The following is a 14,869-nucleotide window of genomic DNA, read 5'->3' as shown; positions in this document are numbered from 1 at the left end:
CCAATTAATTTTGGATCTTTTGTTTTAAAATAATAAATAGCTTTGTTTTATTCATAGGAAGTTTTTTTTAAACAAAATTAGTACATAAATTATCTTAAAATGATACGAACCTTAAAATTTTTTAAAAAATTTAAATAAATACTTATTTTTATTATATTTAATTATATTTTTATATTTTTATTTTAAATTAAATAAATTTTTATGATTAACGTTTGATTAATTATTAATCAAAATAATATTTATAATTTTATATTACATAATATTAATGTAATATATTGACATATCAAAGTGATAGTAACGTGATATATTGATATAACAAAATAACAAATTCATATGATAATTTCATCTCTCGTGATAGTCATGTGGACATAAATGAAACAAAATTGTGACGGTAATTATAAGAACTTATTTTGTTTAACTTTATTATAATTGAAAAGTAAATAATTATTTAATTTTTTATTTTAAAAAACATTATCAATTATTCCAAATGAACAAATAAAATAATTTTATATTTACAATAAAAATCCAAACATAAAAGGAGCCATTTCTCTTGTCTTATTAGGCACAAATTTGAAGAGAAAACAGAAGGAAAAAGAAAGCCAAAGGAAATACCAACCCATCATCCATCCAAAAATAATGCAAAAATTATTTTTATAAAAGTAATAAATAAAACACAAAAAACCATGAAACAGGAAAAGGATCTTATGTTTGGTTTTTCTTTTCAGTTTTGTCATAAAGAGGAACGAAAAAGAAAGGAAACTAAAAGAAGAGAGGATTATTTTATTTTATTTTGTTTTCATTACTCGATCATGGCTTCTTCATCTTCTTCTTCTTTTGTTCGGTGTTTCCTTCTACTCCTCTTCTTCTGCTTCTCGCTTGTGCAAGCTGCGAAAGTACCATTTCACCCTCGAGATGTGCTACCTTTATTGCCCAGACAAGTTTCGTGGCCGATCCTCAACTCTCTTAGCAGCGCCGTTGACCTTTTACCGGCCTTTGTCGGCTCTGTTTCGTCCCAAAACCGTGGCGTAGAATGGAAAGGTGCGTGCTTTTATGAGAACACGGCGTGGATGGAGTTCCATAACAAGAGTGGCAGTCAGTTTGGTGGTGGAACTCTCCATATAAAGGTAACATCTTTGGCTTCTTTTTTTGGTTTGGTTTTGGTATTTAAGTTTTTCTTCTTGATGTTTGGAATCTGGGTATCACTTGGCTTGAGTTGAAAGTGCTGAAATTTTGAGTTTTTCTTGGAGGTTGTTGGAGTGTTATGGTTTCGAGGATTGCTAATTTGAGCTGAAAGTGCTTAAATTTTGGATTTTGTTTATTTAGTTTAGTTTCGATGGACTGATAGAGGAACGAAAGTGCATCTTTCCCTTGTGTTATGATCATATATGCACATCATTTTGATTTATAGTATTTTGGCAAAGTTAGACGATATTTCTTGATAGATTTTTGAAATATAGGATGTTTGCATAACTCAAGCCCAAAATTATGCAGAGTGTTTGCTTATGGGGTGATGGTAGAATTGGTTAGAGTTCTCAGGGACAGAATCATGTGAAAATTATCTATGTGCTTATCCAGGTTAGCAAAGCCCATAGTTGGACGTGTATGGATCTTTATGTCTTTGCAACTCCATACCGCGTAACTTGGGATTATTATTTTTTGTCTCGGGAGCATACACTTGAAATCAAGGAGTGGGAGGATCGAGCTGAGTATGAATATGTAAGTTGCCATTCTCTGTTAGTTTGACTTACAACAAGTAATACCTTGTTTCGGTCATGCATCTTTGCAGCATACTCATACATGATTTTTACCTAACATTTAAATTAGGTGAAAAACAAGGGGATTTCGATTTTCCTCATGCAAGCAGGGATGCTTGGAACACTTGAAGCTCTGTGGGATGTCTTTCCCTTATTTACAAATACTGGATGGGGTGAGAACTCCAATATTGGGTTTCTTGAGAAACACATGGGGGCTTCTTTTGAATCACGACCTCAGCCCTGGGTCACAAACATCAGTGTTGATGATATACACTCAGGAGATTTCCTTGCAATATCAAAAATTCGGGGGCGATGGGGTGGTTTTGAGACTCTTGAGAAGTGGGTTAGTGGAGCTTATGCTGGCCATACTGCTGTTTGCTTAAAAGATTCTGAAGGGAATCTATGGGTTGGTGAATCAGGACATGAAAATGAGAAGGTAATAGAGTAAAACCCTTTAGTTTACTTTTACCAAATTTAATCCCTAAATGTTATCTCTTTCCCCCTTTATCTATATAAACAACTATCCTTTTGCTGCTGTTGTTTTTTTTGTTGTACTTTAGGTTAATACAATTGATATTTGCCTAATAAGTTAAACTAGCACTACATAAACACCAAAATTCATTTCCTTGATTATCTGACTTTTTTTTTTCCCTTCAAATATGTTTAAAAAAATTGAAGAACTTAGAAATTGAATAAAATTGTAGAAAACACATTGTTGTATCCAACATGCTATGCTTTATGTTCATGTACATAGATTTTTTTTTGGTGTTGCTGCATTTGAAATAATGTTAATTTTGCAGTCGAATCTTTTCTTCCTTTAGTTATTGTGTCCGATATCAGGTATAACTATGGTTGGAATTATCCTATAGGCACTTATTAATGATGCTCAGTTGTTATTTGATCTGTTCTGGGTTGTAGGGAGAAGATATTGTTGCAATTATGCCATGGGATGAATGGTGGGATTTTGAGCTGAACAACGATGATTCTAATCCCCATATTGCATTACTTCCTTTGCATCCTGATGTCCGAGCCAAATTTAATGAGACTGCTGCATGGGAATATGCACAAAGCATGGCAGGCCAACCATATGGGTATCATAACATGATATTTAGCTGGATAGACACCATAGATGGGAATTATCCTCCTCCATTGGATGCTCATCTGGTATTTGATATTTATTTTCATATACAAAATGTTAAGGTTTTAGTGTATGCTGCAAAGTTTCTGCCTCTTTACCTTCTCCTTTCTCTATTTCTCTCCTGCTCCATTTTGTTGTTATTGTAATTATTCCTGCAGCATTTGATTTGGTGGGCATTTGTGAAACTATGTTCTAGTAGATATTTTGTTGATCTGTTTCTTCCTCTTTTTATTTTCTTCTTCTTTCCTTTTGTTGTAGGAACCATGCAACTCCGGTTAAATTTTTGGAGTGATATGGAATTAAAACTTGATCATTTGTATGTCCTATATTATTCAATAGTAAAATATTTTGCAATAGGTGTGAATGAGCTTATGTAGACCAGAATGCTGCATTACATTATTTTTAGCACAAGAAATAAAGCTGCAAAGAAGGGAGGTAGAAAAGCACACAAAGATAGGGCGATTAGCAAATCCTAATATGTTCCTTGTACTAATTCCTAATTGCATAAAAAAGGTTGTTAATGCATATAATTCTTCTGCCCTCTCTGTTACTGCCTCTCTTTTTGGAAAATCTGCAGTCTGCAGGATCTAAACATTTGCCTTCTGATCATACAGGTAGCTTCTGTTATGACAGTTTGGAACAAAATACAGCCTGAATATGCTGCTAACATGTGGAACGAGGCCTTGAACAAGCGACTTGGAACTGAGGTATGGTATATGGTTAATTTGTATGGTAGAAATTGAGTTGGTGGTTTGTTTACACATCAAAGATAATCTGAATTGTTTGAGATATGTGTCTTGAAGATAACATGCAACTTGCTTAATTACATGCATGTGAGTTGGTAATTCTGAGAGCTTCTTAATGATTTGAGGAGTCACTTGGCCTAGACGCCTTCAAAGACCGATAAGAATATTTATCTCTTTGGTCTTCAAAAGTATTGAATCTATCAGCTATTTTTTGTTTTCTTAATCAGAAGGTAAAATCAATGTGACACATTATCCTTTGTTTCTCTAACTATTGTGTGTTTACGGCAGGGCCTTGATCTTTCTGATATATTGGTGGAAGTGGAAAAACGTGGGTCATCTTTTGATGCACTGCTGACCATTCCTGAACAGGATGGATGGATATATAGTGATGGGAAGTCAGCATCATGCATTGCTTTTGTCCTTGAAATGTACAAGGCAGCAGGCCTTTTTGATCCAATTGCTGACTCTATTGAAGTCACTGAGTTCACGGTGAGCTTTTTTTTGAGTAAAGTCTTTTTCGTTTAGGGTGATGGGATCTCCCTTTCCAAATATTCTTTTGCAATTTATTTGCACGACAAGCTCCTCTGAGTAGTTTATGATGCAAGCTCTCGTTGATTCAAATTAATACTGAAAACACAGATCAAGGATGCTTACACTCTAAGGTTTTTCGAGAATAATTCCAGCCAGCTGCCAAAGTGGTGCAATGATGCAGACGATGTAAAACTTCCTTATTGTCAGATTCTAGGGAAGTACCGAATGGAACTACCTGGATTTAATTCCATCGATCCATACCCCCATATGAATGAACGGTGTCCTTCCATGCCTCCAAAGTACTCCAGGCCGCAAAACTGCTAAACAGCTTCGATTCTCCCATTTGTCATTATGCCAATGCCAACCACTACTATGAGTACATCTATTGTTTGAGCCAATTGTATGCAAGATGCCACTGGAAATTGTGTTTCAATATCAGTTGTAAATATGGTGATCAGACTAGGAGTGGAAGATGTTAGGTATTGAATTGTTGTGCACGACAGAAAATAGAACATTTATATGGACAGAATCATGAAAGCCATTCTTTTAGTCAAATTTTAGTTTTATATGGGGAGCTGTAATGTTCTAATTTTTGCTTGGTATGATTCACAGCTAACATGGTTTGTTGGGAAACATTTTGGCTGTCTTGAGAGTTAAATTTGGAACATTTATTTCTTCAGCTGGAAAAACACTAGTCTGGTCTTATGATTATGAGGCTCTTACACTATATTTTATAGGCCTGCTTAATCTTTCCACAAGATTAAATTGCACGTGATTTGATCAGCAATAGAGAACTTTGCAAGATTCTTTGATGCAGTCAAAGATTCCAATTTCCATTACCAAGAGACAAGAACATCAGAGTAGTTTTCTCGGACTGAGTTGAACTGGTAGTCCTTTAGTTGGAGCAGGCATGGGGTCCCTGCTGAAAAAGTTGTCTGAACATAGTAGCGTCCAGGTGAACCGAGTAACCAGATAATGAACTGAAACAAGGGTTTCAACCCTTGCAAACTCGTATCCTGGACATATCCTTGGTCCCCCTCCGAATGGAATGAAGCAGTAGGGTGGGATTGAAGCTGGATTTTCGAATCTAGTGGGATCAAATTTTGATGGTTCTAGAAATATGCTATCATCCATGTGTGTGATGCCCGTAACCCAGAAAATCTTAATGCGAATGAGTAGATTATCAGAAAGATAATAGAGAAATAAAACTTGAAATACTGAGAGAAAGTGGGATGGAATTTATGGTTTCACTTACTTGCCAGTCCTTGGGGATAAGATATCCACCATACTCGATATCTTTTACAGCTTTCCTGAAGCCACCAAAGATTGGTGGGAACAGCCTGAGAGTCTCCATTGCAACTTTCCATGTGTACTTCATCTTGGCCAGGTCTTCCCAAGTCAGAAGCTCCCCATCAGGCTTGCTCTTTGCTATCTCTTCTTGTTCTGCAACCACAAATCAACAAGCACCCCAATATCTAAGTCTCTTTGCTGTAACACTGTCACCATCCCAATGTAAGGTTTAACTGCTTTCACTTAAGGGTTTGTTATCTTGTCTACTCACCATGGTGATAAAAGAATAGAATGTATACCTTGAAGAACAGCTGCATAAACAGCAGGATCATTAGCTAAAAGGCGCACTAAGAAAGTGAGAAGAACAGAAGAAGTGTCATGTCCGGCAACCATGATGAGCATAACATTGTGAATAATCTCCTTCTCTGAAATCACTGCCTCATTCCTCTCATTGCGGATGCTAAGCAGACAAGTGATGAGGTCTTGGCGAGGAGAAGCACCCTTCTGCTCCAGATCCACTCTCTTCTCACCAATTAGACCTTTCAACATTTTCTGTGCCCTTGCACTTGCCTGAAGGCTGCGGTTGTAGCGTGTGAAAGGCAGATTAACCGGTACTGACCACATTCCTTCTATCATGCTTTGGAAATCATCAACAAGCTTGTCTCTTCTGGTTCCTCGTTCAAGTCCAAATAGAAGAGAGCAGATTATGTTGAATGTGAGGGTTTTCATCAGTGGTAACACCTATCAGGACAGGAAGAAACATGGATAAGATTTGATTTTCTAAGGTTGGATACCATTTTTCTCTGATTACCGGAAAGCCGGGGCACTGTTCAGTAACATACCTTGACTTGTTGCTTGCCATGCCAATGCATCTCAAGGTGCTTCCTTACTTCTTCATCCATCTTCCCAACAAACTCCTTTAACGATTCGGGTTTCAAGAATGATACAAGGGCATCTCTAACTCGCTTATGATCTTCCCCAATCAGTTCCAGAATACACCGATCACCCAGAATTGCAGTAATCGACTTCACTTGCTGGTTAACAATAGTGCTGCTGTCACTGGTGAATACAAACTTGTTGGCTGTCTGTCCATAAATGAATACAGATGGTTTGCCAAATAGACTCATCTTTGATATCGGACCATACTTCCTTATCCTTTTCTGAAGCCATTCTTCTGCAGTGTTGGTTCGCATGGCCCGGAGAAGGCCAAGGCTTTGACCTATTATTGGAAGTCCTAGTGACCCTGGAGGAAGCCTTTCTGATGGTCTCTTTCTCCTGGTTAGGAGAAGGAAGATGGGGATGAGAAACAGGACAATAGTGATGATGGTATTCATGGCTGATAGCTGGAGGGAGTGGAGTATGGAGACAGGAACAGCTGATGGCTATAGTAGGGGAAATTCAGGGAGAAGAAATCATTGATCTTCTTTTGTTGGCTTTTGGAGTGGAATCTAGACCTTGATATAACACTATCATGCTTAGTATCACACGCCATCCATTTTTTTTAATTTGTTCTGTCTTACCCATCCTTTTCATTACCAAATGAAGAGAATCTTGCAAACAAGTTTCTTCTTTGCGCCAGCTTTGGAAGCTTTGTTTGAACCTATATGGTCCACTAAAAGTTCAAAATTTCGCCGGTGATAAGCTAAATTAGGCCAAAATATAGGGTTAAGTGCTTTAAATTCCTTTCCTTTGAACTTAACATTCGGTAATTTGGAAAGAAGACAAAAGGAAGGTACAACTATCTATGTTCTGCAGTGTCAATGACAAAATCCTGCAGTTTCTGGTTCCAAGGCAAGCCTGGATGCCTGCATATTCAGAGAGAATATATTCAGGATGCAAATTCACATTAGGATTTGCATCAAATACTCACTCAATAAACCTGATCTTGTTAAGAAATTAAGCGAATTATTCATTTCAAGAACACAAGAAATTTGAACTTAAAAAGAAGGGAATTGTGTAGAAACAACATAATTTTTGGTCATAAACCTGGTTCTTTGCTTTCACATATAACAAAGGCTATCTTTTGCATCATACACACATTCGAGTATAGCACATGTGATACAATTTCATTCAAGAAATTAAAGTTTTCCAATAAAAGCACCCAAACTTCAATGATCTTGACGGATCTGTTAAAACTGGTAATGTCAATGCGCCCAACACTGTCATTCAGCCTTGGCTGGAATGTGATTGCCGCCGGTTGCAATTTTATACAAGTAAAACCCGGTCATAAGAGCACTGCAAAGAAATGACATTAATTTGTAGCTCTCAAAATTTTGAATGACTGTCAAACTAACAAAAGAAATCTAAAACCCCAAGTCAAAAGACAAGTGAAAAAGCGGTAGGGGACTAGAAGATACGTATAACAGATGATTTAATTTTATCCAAAAAAAGAAAAAGAACAGAGGATTTAAGGTTATACCCTAAAACTTTTGCATCACAAACGAAAATAATATGAGTTAATGATCTGAAACTCAGTTTCTTGTAGAATGTACATAGATAATGGGGCATAACAATATAACCGTCATGAAAGAATCAGAAAATCTGGAGACCTATATACAAGGCAAATGCAACATGCAGGCATTATGCAATAAGTATTAGGTATGAATGGACTGGACATGGAGGTTTGATAACCGGGCAAATCTTAAGGTCATAAACTTATGATATACTTATCCATAGATGATTTTTGTTAGCTTTTAATTGATATAAGGATCAATCTTGTGATGACAGAAAAAATTAATGAATAGATTACCCAGTAGAATTATAACAGTCATGATATAATGTGATATGAAGGCACTGAATACAAATAGGAGATGAACAATACCTGATCCCAGCGACAATTCCTGCTGGCATAATCTTAGATGTCTGGTAATAACGTTGTCCCATGACCCATGTCAGCACAGCAGCAGTAGCTGATTTTAAGGTAAATAAATCAGTAAAAAAGAACAAAGTTTGTTGTCATTGAAAGGGATGATAAGAAAGCAAGCATACAATAGAAAGTCTCCTTCCATGAACATAACCCACAGTGGAAATCAGATATCTGTGATAATCTATATTTTCTCAAATGGTCTATTAAGACCGACATTGACAAATGTCCTGAAATATCACATCACAAAATCTAGCAAGAATGTTGAATTTCATATGATGAAAGCTTCTCAATGATACTGCATCAGAGATCAAAGACAGTTACAGCTATGATAGTTGAGAAAAGTCATTTCAAAACTACAACAAAGACCATTTTCTTACAATGTCAGCTAGCATCACCTTGGATCTACAATATCCAAACTAATTCTTAAGTTCCAGAATGCAACACCACAAATTTATAAACAAAAGCAACCACATCAAGTTTAATAATACAAAAATCCATTGCAGCATCAAACCTTTGACTCATAAGCTACAAAAATCAAAACTTTTCCATCATCAAACTTGAACAACAATCAAATTTAGTACCTTTAAATTACAAACTTCATTTCTTTCCTAATTCCAAATCAGAAAGGTAATTGAACAAAAACCCAAGTCAAATTTACCACAAAAAATTCACACAACAAAAGAAAAAGAAAAAATTATGCAAGAAAGTTAAGATTTTGAAAACCTTACCAGTTTCAAGAACCAAAGCAAAATAAGAGTTCTTTCTCTTCTCAAAAGCCTTAAGGCTCAGATATCCAGCAAGAATGAGAACCAATCCAGTGCCTACACCCCCAGCAAGTGATGCTGTGCTCCCTTTCTTCAAATACCCAACAACTCCTCCAGCCACAAGAATCAATCCATAAGGGATTGTGAAGCAAAAATCATGCATTTTGGGAAAGCTTTTCTTGGTTTCTTTCTTTTTCCTTCAAATGGGTTCTTTCTTGAAGAAAAATTTAAGGGTAAACTTGACTGAGTTGAACAGATCAAAGGGAAAGAAATGGGTTTTGATTTTGGCTGAAAGCTTTTTCTCAAAGGTGGTGGATTGTTCCTGGCGTGTGGAGTTTTCAGTTGGTCAAAGGCTCTGATGTTTTAACTACTTTAATTTTGTTTATTTGCAAGATTTGCCCCCAATTTATAAAAAGATTTCAATTTTGTCCTCCATTGTTTAAGCATAATTAATAATTTCTTTTTTTTTATACTGTAAAATAATTTCTTTAGGAAAAGAAGCTAGAATTTCTTTTTATTACATAACTAGAAAAATTGAAAGATAATTTATTTGTAAATATTTTCCTAAAAATATTATTTATTTACTAATTTATAAATATTTTATGGAAATTATTATATCCATATATTTTTGATATTTATTTGTCCTTCCTTATTGTAAAGCAGTCAAAGATATTTCTTTCCCAAAAAAAAAAGAAAAAAATATTTTTACAAGGTAATTACTAATTAGTAAATTAAATGGATTTTAGGAGTAACCTTAATTAAATTAAGTTAATTAATGCAAATATTAGTTGCAAATATTTGTGAAACGACATCGTATAAACTCTTCAACTCGAGAGATCAAGGGTTTAAGAAGGGTTATCAAATACAAAACCACCAATAAACCTTCCACTGTGTTCATCAAATGGTAATCCATTTTCGGACTCGGATCCGATCTCCAGCCCGAACCTATCTATTCAATCCATTTCCCAGTCCTTTACGAACCCAAACCCCTAAATCTTCGAAATCCCTGAAAATGTCTACAAACCAATCGAAACCAAAGAGACCCGTATGTCCATCTTGCTCGAAACCTGCCCGAACCTGCCTCTGCGATCGGATACGGACCCGGAACCTTGACAATTCGGTAAGTGTAACGATTCTTCAGCACAGTTTAGAAAGAAATCATCCCTTGAATTCTACTAGAATTGCAAAATTAGGGCTCAAGAATCTCAATGTGGTCACTGTTTTTGAAGTTGATTTTGAGGCCCGGTTCGAAATCAGGTTGTTGGAACCGGGTCATGAGTCGGGTCTTGGTCGGGTTGGATTGGAAAGTTCTGTGTTTGGTCAAGTGGGGGGAAAGGAAGAGAAGCAGAAAGCTGGTTTTGAGAGTTTTGGTTTCGAAGTTGAGGGAAATGAGAAGTACCCGGATGAAAAATGTGGGGACTTGATTCAAAGAAATGGAGAATTTAGTTTGAAAAATGATGTTAGTAGGAGTCGAAACACGGGAAATTCCTTAAAAGGTTTGGATTTTGTGGAGAATTTAGATGCTTCTGATGGTGATGAGCTGTTGTTAGAGTTAACTGGTAGAGAATGCCGTGGTGCAAGAGGCTCAATACCTATGGAGAATCCTTGTGAGAAGTTGGAGAAAGGGTTTAATTTGGATGCTAATGTGTTAAATGAAGCTGTTCTAGATGACAGAACTGATTTTGGTCAAAATGGAGCTGTTCCTAGAGATAGAGAAGGACCTGTCATTAGTGCTACTATGATTAAGTATGGATGTATTACTGATGTTTCTCAAATTTGGAAGGTGGACATACATGGGAGGAAGCCAAAGTTTGATCACATTTTGGCCTCTCCGTTTGCCAGGGATGCCTTGGCTGGAGGATTTGTTGTGAAAAAATTTGAAAGGCGGAAATTGGATGGGAAAATGGAAGTGGAAGAGAATGAAGAGTTTGAAGTCAAGGTTCCTCCTGGATCAATTCTCCTATTCCCAAGTCAAAATGCAGTTGGAGTTGATGACCTTAAGTCTATGGATTTTGAGGTGGAGAATTTGATCGTTTTGGATGGAACATGGTCCAAGGCTGGGAGAATTTACAATGAGAACCCCTGGTTGAAGCTTTTGCCACATATGAGGTTGGATTTGGATAAGATGAGCTTGTATAGTGAAATAAGGCATCAGCCAAAGGCAGGATTTTTGTCAACCATTGAGAGCATTGTGTATACCTTGAAGGCTTTGGGAGACAATGTCGATGGATTGGACAACCTTTTGGATGTGTTTGAGTCCATGGTTGGGGATCAGAGGCGACTTAAAGATGAAAGATTGAGCAAAGCCTCCGAAGATCGTATCTACTAATTTTTGCTTTCTCAGTTAACATTGTTTCAAACTGAGGTGATTATACAAATTTTCCAGTGATAAAATGTGTTGTAACTATTGAAATATTGAACAACTATTCTTGCAGTCGCTTCAGACTTGTTCCTTATAAATTGTTTACATGTACTGTTTCTAAAATGTATGTAGCTTCTGGCTTTGTCCATAGCCATTAACTTGCAAGGTTAACTATTGAAATATTGAACAACTATTCTTGCAGTCGCTTCAGACTTGTTCCTTATAAATTGTTTACATGTACTGTTTCTAAAATGTATGTAGCTTCTGGCTTTGTCCATAGCCATTAACTTGCAATGTTTAACCTTGCAGGCTTTGACCAATGTGAAGATAGTCCTATGCTAACTTTGCAAAGTTAATGTCTGCAAATTGCAGCCTTATAGCAATGCTGATGGTAAGCTTAAATGAGAGAACAATGGCTTGCAATGAATGGAATACATGATAACTCAGACTAGAAAGCAGCTTCATCTGACCATTTTCCAGGTCTAGGCAGAAAGTCTAAAAAGGCGTACAGCTACTAGCAGGGACATAATTGAATAATACAAAAAATTAATGGAGCACCAATCAAGAAACTTGTAATCACTAAAATGCCCCTCAATGAATAGTTAGTTTTAAAATCATCCTCTTCCTCATTTTTTCCATTTCCAAGACTGCCATTAGCAACCAATCTTTCTTCTTCCAGAAACAATGCAAAAACTCCTCCCACGTCCACTCTCAGCCCCACCGAAACCATCCTTCTCTTGTTTCTTCTCCCACTCTCCCTCCAAAACCACTTACGACCCTCCATTTTCCCCTACTTCCAAACCCCCTAAACCCCCAAAACCGAAACCAAAGCCACCTGATCCTACCACCAACCGAAACCCGTCTCCACCTCCCAAGTCAAACCTCCCATTTGACTTCAGGCACTCGTACTCCGAAGCAGACCCCAGCCTTGAGCCCATTGGGTTCCGAGAACCCAAAAGGTTTTCTCCATTTGGGCCAGGCAGGCTTGACAGGGAATGGACTGGGACTTCCGCTCCGGCCCGGGATGAAGTAGATGGTTGTCGGGTCCAGGAGGAGAGGACGCGGGTACTGGGGGAGCCACTCACGGAGGAGGAAGTTGACCGGCTGGTTGAAAAGTATCGGCATAGCGATTGTTATAGGCAAATCAATCTGGGTAATTCTCTTTTCACCTTTTTTTTGTTTGAAAGTCTGTATTTTTAATAAAAAAGTGAGAGCTTTTCATGTTTTTATATGATTTAGTTAAGTTTGCTGGTGTATTCATATGAACTGATTAAGTTAACAACTTTGCTGGAATGACAGAACCTAGGTAAGCTTCATTAGTAATAGCTTGGAATCTACTTGCATTAGGCTTTCTTTTACTTGTTGCTGGAGTGAAAGGTGGGATTTTAGAGCTTTGTGTGTGTGTGTGTTAGGGAAGAATGGGGTCACTCACAACATGTTGGATGACGTTCACAATCATTGGAAGAGGGCTGAAGCTGTAAGGATCAAGTGTTTGGGGGTGCCAACTCTTGACATGGACAATGTCTGCTTCCACCTTGAGGTTTGAACTAAGAACAGTCTCCCATCGGTTTGATGATGTGTTTTTTTCTTTTGGAATTTCGGATTATTATTAGCTGATCTAGATGGTAGTGTTTCTGTAGGATAAATCTGGGGGAAAGATCATCTACCGCCACATAAATGTCCTCCTTCTGTATCGTGGTCGAAACTATGACCCCAAGAACCGACCAGTCATACCTCTTATGCTGTGGAAGCCTTATGCTCCTATATATCCGAAGCTTGTGAAGAATGTTGCTGATGGCCTGACGTTTGAAGAAACCAAGGAAATGAGAAACAGAGGACTGCACTCTCCTGCTATTATGAAACTTAGTAAGTGAGTTTCCTGGAGGAATTTGTAGTTTGGTCTTGTTGTGGTAATGATGGTTTAAAGGAATTGATTGATGATATCAATGGATCATTCGAGTAAATACTGATGGTTCAATTTTATGTTCAGCAAGGAATGGAGTGTATGTAAATGTAGTGGCAAGAGCCAGGGAGGCCTTCCAGACTGAAGAGGTAGTTAGACTAGACTGCACCCATGTTGGTACCAGTGACTGCAAAAGGATAGGTGTGAAGCTAAGGGTATGGCTGGTACTTACAAGCATTTGGAAAGAAATTTTAATGTTCTTTAGTTCAATATTAATTCCCAGGGTTTGTTTCTTTTTCCTGTGAATGCAGGACTTGGTTCCCTGTGTACCTATTTTATTCAAGGATGAACAGATTATACTCTGGAGAGGAAAGAGAGATCAGGAACTGAACTCTGACATTTCGGATGCCAATGTGAAATCTCTGGATACTTAGCTGAGGTTGCAATTTAGGCAAGACAAGATCATTGATACTTGTAAATCTCTAGCTCATTAGCTTTTCCAATGCTTCCAATCCTTGTTTATTCAAGACAGGTCCCTCTCAGCCGCATTAAAATATAAAAACCTGCCTAATCACTGTATGACATTGTTTATAAGCATCATTATTATTATTAATATCTACAATATGACAAACTGCTGATCTATCTGACCATAATCCATTAATCCAGCGATCATGGATCCCAAAAGACAGTAAACCATAGACTCCTCTGAGCTAAATTCTTCCAGATACCGATCTCTCTTTCGTTATCTGCGTTACCTGATGAGTCAAAGTTCTTGAACCCCTGGTTTTCTCATGCTTTTGCCTGCGAAAGAGAGCGCTTGTGATTAGGGATAACAGAAATCAATCATCGTCCAGACAGCATACTCTAATTAAGAATTTAAGACCTGTGTTTAGGAGGAGACACCAATCATATTGGCCCCAATGTCAACATATATGGATTATTCTCCACGAACTACAGCACTCCCTGGAACCTCACACGATTGGCAAGTCATTCATCTCTCTAAGGAGGAATTCAACTATCACAGATTGAAAAGATTCAGCTACCACAGAAATCTTGTAGGAGGAACTGAGTAGGTGTTACAAGATGGTGTAACGACCAGACCAAAGACATCAAACATCAAGTATTCAAGAGTTAGATAAATGGCACAGACCCACGGGCAATGCATCCTAGACCAAGGCAACCAACCTGGAAGACTACATAATTAGCAGCTAATCAACACCCTTTTTGTGTGTGCATGTTCCATTTTTTGCCCCTTAAGAATTGTCACTTGCTAGAGCTCCAGAAGAGTTCCAAATCTGACATGCAGTACTTCTAATAATGGTATGCTATAGACCTTATCACTGTGGAAGTATATTCTGAAACCAAGCAAAAAATTTACATGTGAACAATGCAGACAAACAATATATGTCCATATACCTTGTCTTCTAATTCCGATCAATCACAGTCCTAAAGGCATAACATTCAGAACATAAAAGATGTTATAAAATTAGCGATGGCAGCTACAGGAGCATTGAT

General features: G+C 37.3%; 5 protein-coding genes and 1 long non-coding RNA gene across 6 annotated transcripts; 3 read left to right on the top strand and 3 right to left on the bottom strand.

The window, feature by feature from the left end:
• The first annotated feature begins 681 nt into the window (after positions 1-681).
• LOC18593564 (uncharacterized) lies at positions 682-4,737 on the top strand. Its single transcript, XM_007020843.3, has 7 exons — positions 682-1,124; positions 1,576-1,716; positions 1,825-2,190; positions 2,673-2,918; positions 3,507-3,599; positions 3,927-4,127; positions 4,278-4,737. Exons 1-7 carry the CDS (start codon positions 684-686, stop codon positions 4,491-4,493), a joined length of 1,704 nt encoding a protein of 567 aa, XP_007020905.3. The 5' UTR covers positions 682-683; the 3' UTR covers positions 4,494-4,737.
• Positions 4,738-4,944: 207 nt separating this feature from the next.
• LOC18593563 (cytochrome P450 716B1-like) lies at positions 4,945-7,438 on the bottom strand. Its single transcript, XM_007020842.3, has 4 exons — positions 6,302-7,438; positions 5,759-6,200; positions 5,425-5,612; positions 4,945-5,330 (listed from the first exon to the last, which is right to left on the bottom strand). Exons 1-4 carry the CDS (start codon positions 6,791-6,793, stop codon positions 5,025-5,027), a joined length of 1,428 nt encoding a protein of 475 aa, XP_007020904.3. The 5' UTR covers positions 6,794-7,438; the 3' UTR covers positions 4,945-5,024.
• Positions 7,412-9,442, bottom strand: LOC18593562 (protein FATTY ACID EXPORT 5-like). Its single transcript, XM_007020841.3, has 3 exons — positions 9,054-9,442; positions 8,281-8,368; positions 7,412-7,694 (listed from the first exon to the last, which is right to left on the bottom strand). Exons 1-3 carry the CDS (start codon positions 9,250-9,252, stop codon positions 7,622-7,624), a joined length of 360 nt encoding a protein of 119 aa, XP_007020903.1. The 5' UTR covers positions 9,253-9,442; the 3' UTR covers positions 7,412-7,621.
• A 379-nt stretch (positions 9,443-9,821) lies between these two features.
• On the top strand, positions 9,822-12,242 carry LOC18593561 (DTW domain-containing protein). Its single transcript, XM_007020840.3, has 2 exons — positions 9,822-11,454; positions 11,761-12,242. Exon 1 carries the CDS (start codon positions 9,991-9,993, stop codon positions 11,416-11,418), a length of 1,428 nt encoding a protein of 475 aa, XP_007020902.3. The 5' UTR covers positions 9,822-9,990; the 3' UTR covers positions 11,419-11,454; positions 11,761-12,242.
• On the top strand, positions 12,119-13,963 carry LOC18593560 (RNA-binding CRS1 / YhbY (CRM) domain-containing protein). Its single transcript, XM_018125248.2, has 5 exons — positions 12,119-12,604; positions 12,864-12,991; positions 13,092-13,317; positions 13,442-13,569; positions 13,666-13,963. The coding sequence occupies exons 1-5, from the start codon at positions 12,136-12,138 to the stop codon at positions 13,786-13,788; spliced, it is 1,074 nt and encodes a 357-aa protein (XP_017980737.2). The 5' UTR covers positions 12,119-12,135; the 3' UTR covers positions 13,789-13,963.
• Positions 13,850-14,329, bottom strand: LOC148761427 (uncharacterized). Its single transcript, XR_016027602.1, has 2 exons — positions 14,238-14,329; positions 13,850-14,155 (listed from the first exon to the last, which is right to left on the bottom strand). It is a non-coding gene; the product is annotated as an uncharacterized LOC148761427 (long non-coding RNA).
• Between the last annotated feature and the right edge of the window lie 540 nt (positions 14,330-14,869).

The sequence above is a fragment of the Theobroma cacao genome, chromosome 7 (assembly GCF_053813885.1).
Source record: "Theobroma cacao isolate CCN51 chromosome 7, ASM5381388v1, whole genome shotgun sequence".
NCBI classification, from domain to species: domain Eukaryota; kingdom Viridiplantae; phylum Streptophyta; class Magnoliopsida; order Malvales; family Malvaceae; genus Theobroma; species Theobroma cacao.
The sequence above is the reverse complement of the archived record's forward strand: the minus strand, read 5'-3'. Positions and strand labels throughout refer to the sequence as shown.

What these genes read in the sequence shown, in the direction of transcription:
- LOC18593564 (XM_007020843.3), top strand. Translation starts at nt 684, where the DNA reads ATGAAACAGGAAAAGGATCTTATGTTTGGTTTTTCTTTTCAGTTTTGT. An exon ending in CTCCATTGGATGCTCATCTG is followed by an intron (nt 2,919 to 3,506) that starts GTATTTGATATT and finishes CTGATCATACAG; the next exon opens with GTAGCTTCTGTTATGACAGT. An exon ending in TTGAAGTCACTGAGTTCACG is followed by an intron (nt 4,128 to 4,277) that starts GTGAGCTTTTTT and finishes CTGAAAACACAG; the next exon opens with ATCAAGGATGCTTACACTCT.
- LOC18593563 (XM_007020842.3), bottom strand. Translation starts at nt 6,793, where the DNA reads ATGAATACCATCATCACTATTGTCCTGTTTCTCATCCCCATCTTCCTT. An exon ending in ATGGCAAGCAACAAGTCAAG is followed by an intron (nt 6,201 to 6,301) that starts GTATGTTACTGA and finishes CTGTCCTGATAG; the next exon opens with GTGTTACCACTGATGAAAAC. An exon ending in TTATGCAGCTGTTCTTCAAG is followed by an intron (nt 5,613 to 5,758) that starts GTATACATTCTA and finishes TTGTGGTTGCAG; the next exon opens with AACAAGAAGAGATAGCAAAG.
- LOC18593562 (XM_007020841.3), bottom strand. Translation starts at nt 9,252, where the DNA reads ATGCATGATTTTTGCTTCACAATCCCTTATGGATTGATTCTTGTGGCT. An exon ending in TGCTTTGGTTCTTGAAACTG is followed by an intron (nt 8,369 to 9,053) that starts GTAAGGTTTTCA and finishes CCTTAAAATCAG; the next exon opens with CTACTGCTGCTGTGCTGACA. An exon ending in GGAATTGTCGCTGGGATCAG is followed by an intron (nt 7,695 to 8,280) that starts GTATTGTTCATC and finishes ATTTCTTTGCAG; the next exon opens with TGCTCTTATGACCGGGTTTT.
- LOC18593561 (XM_007020840.3), top strand. Translation starts at nt 9,991, where the DNA reads ATGGTAATCCATTTTCGGACTCGGATCCGATCTCCAGCCCGAACCTAT.
- LOC18593560 (XM_018125248.2), top strand. Translation starts at nt 12,136, where the DNA reads ATGCAAAAACTCCTCCCACGTCCACTCTCAGCCCCACCGAAACCATCC. An exon ending in ATGTCTGCTTCCACCTTGAG is followed by an intron (nt 12,992 to 13,091) that starts GTTTGAACTAAG and finishes GTGTTTCTGTAG; the next exon opens with GATAAATCTGGGGGAAAGAT. An exon ending in TCCTGCTATTATGAAACTTA is followed by an intron (nt 13,318 to 13,441) that starts GTAAGTGAGTTT and finishes TTTTATGTTCAG; the next exon opens with CAAGGAATGGAGTGTATGTA.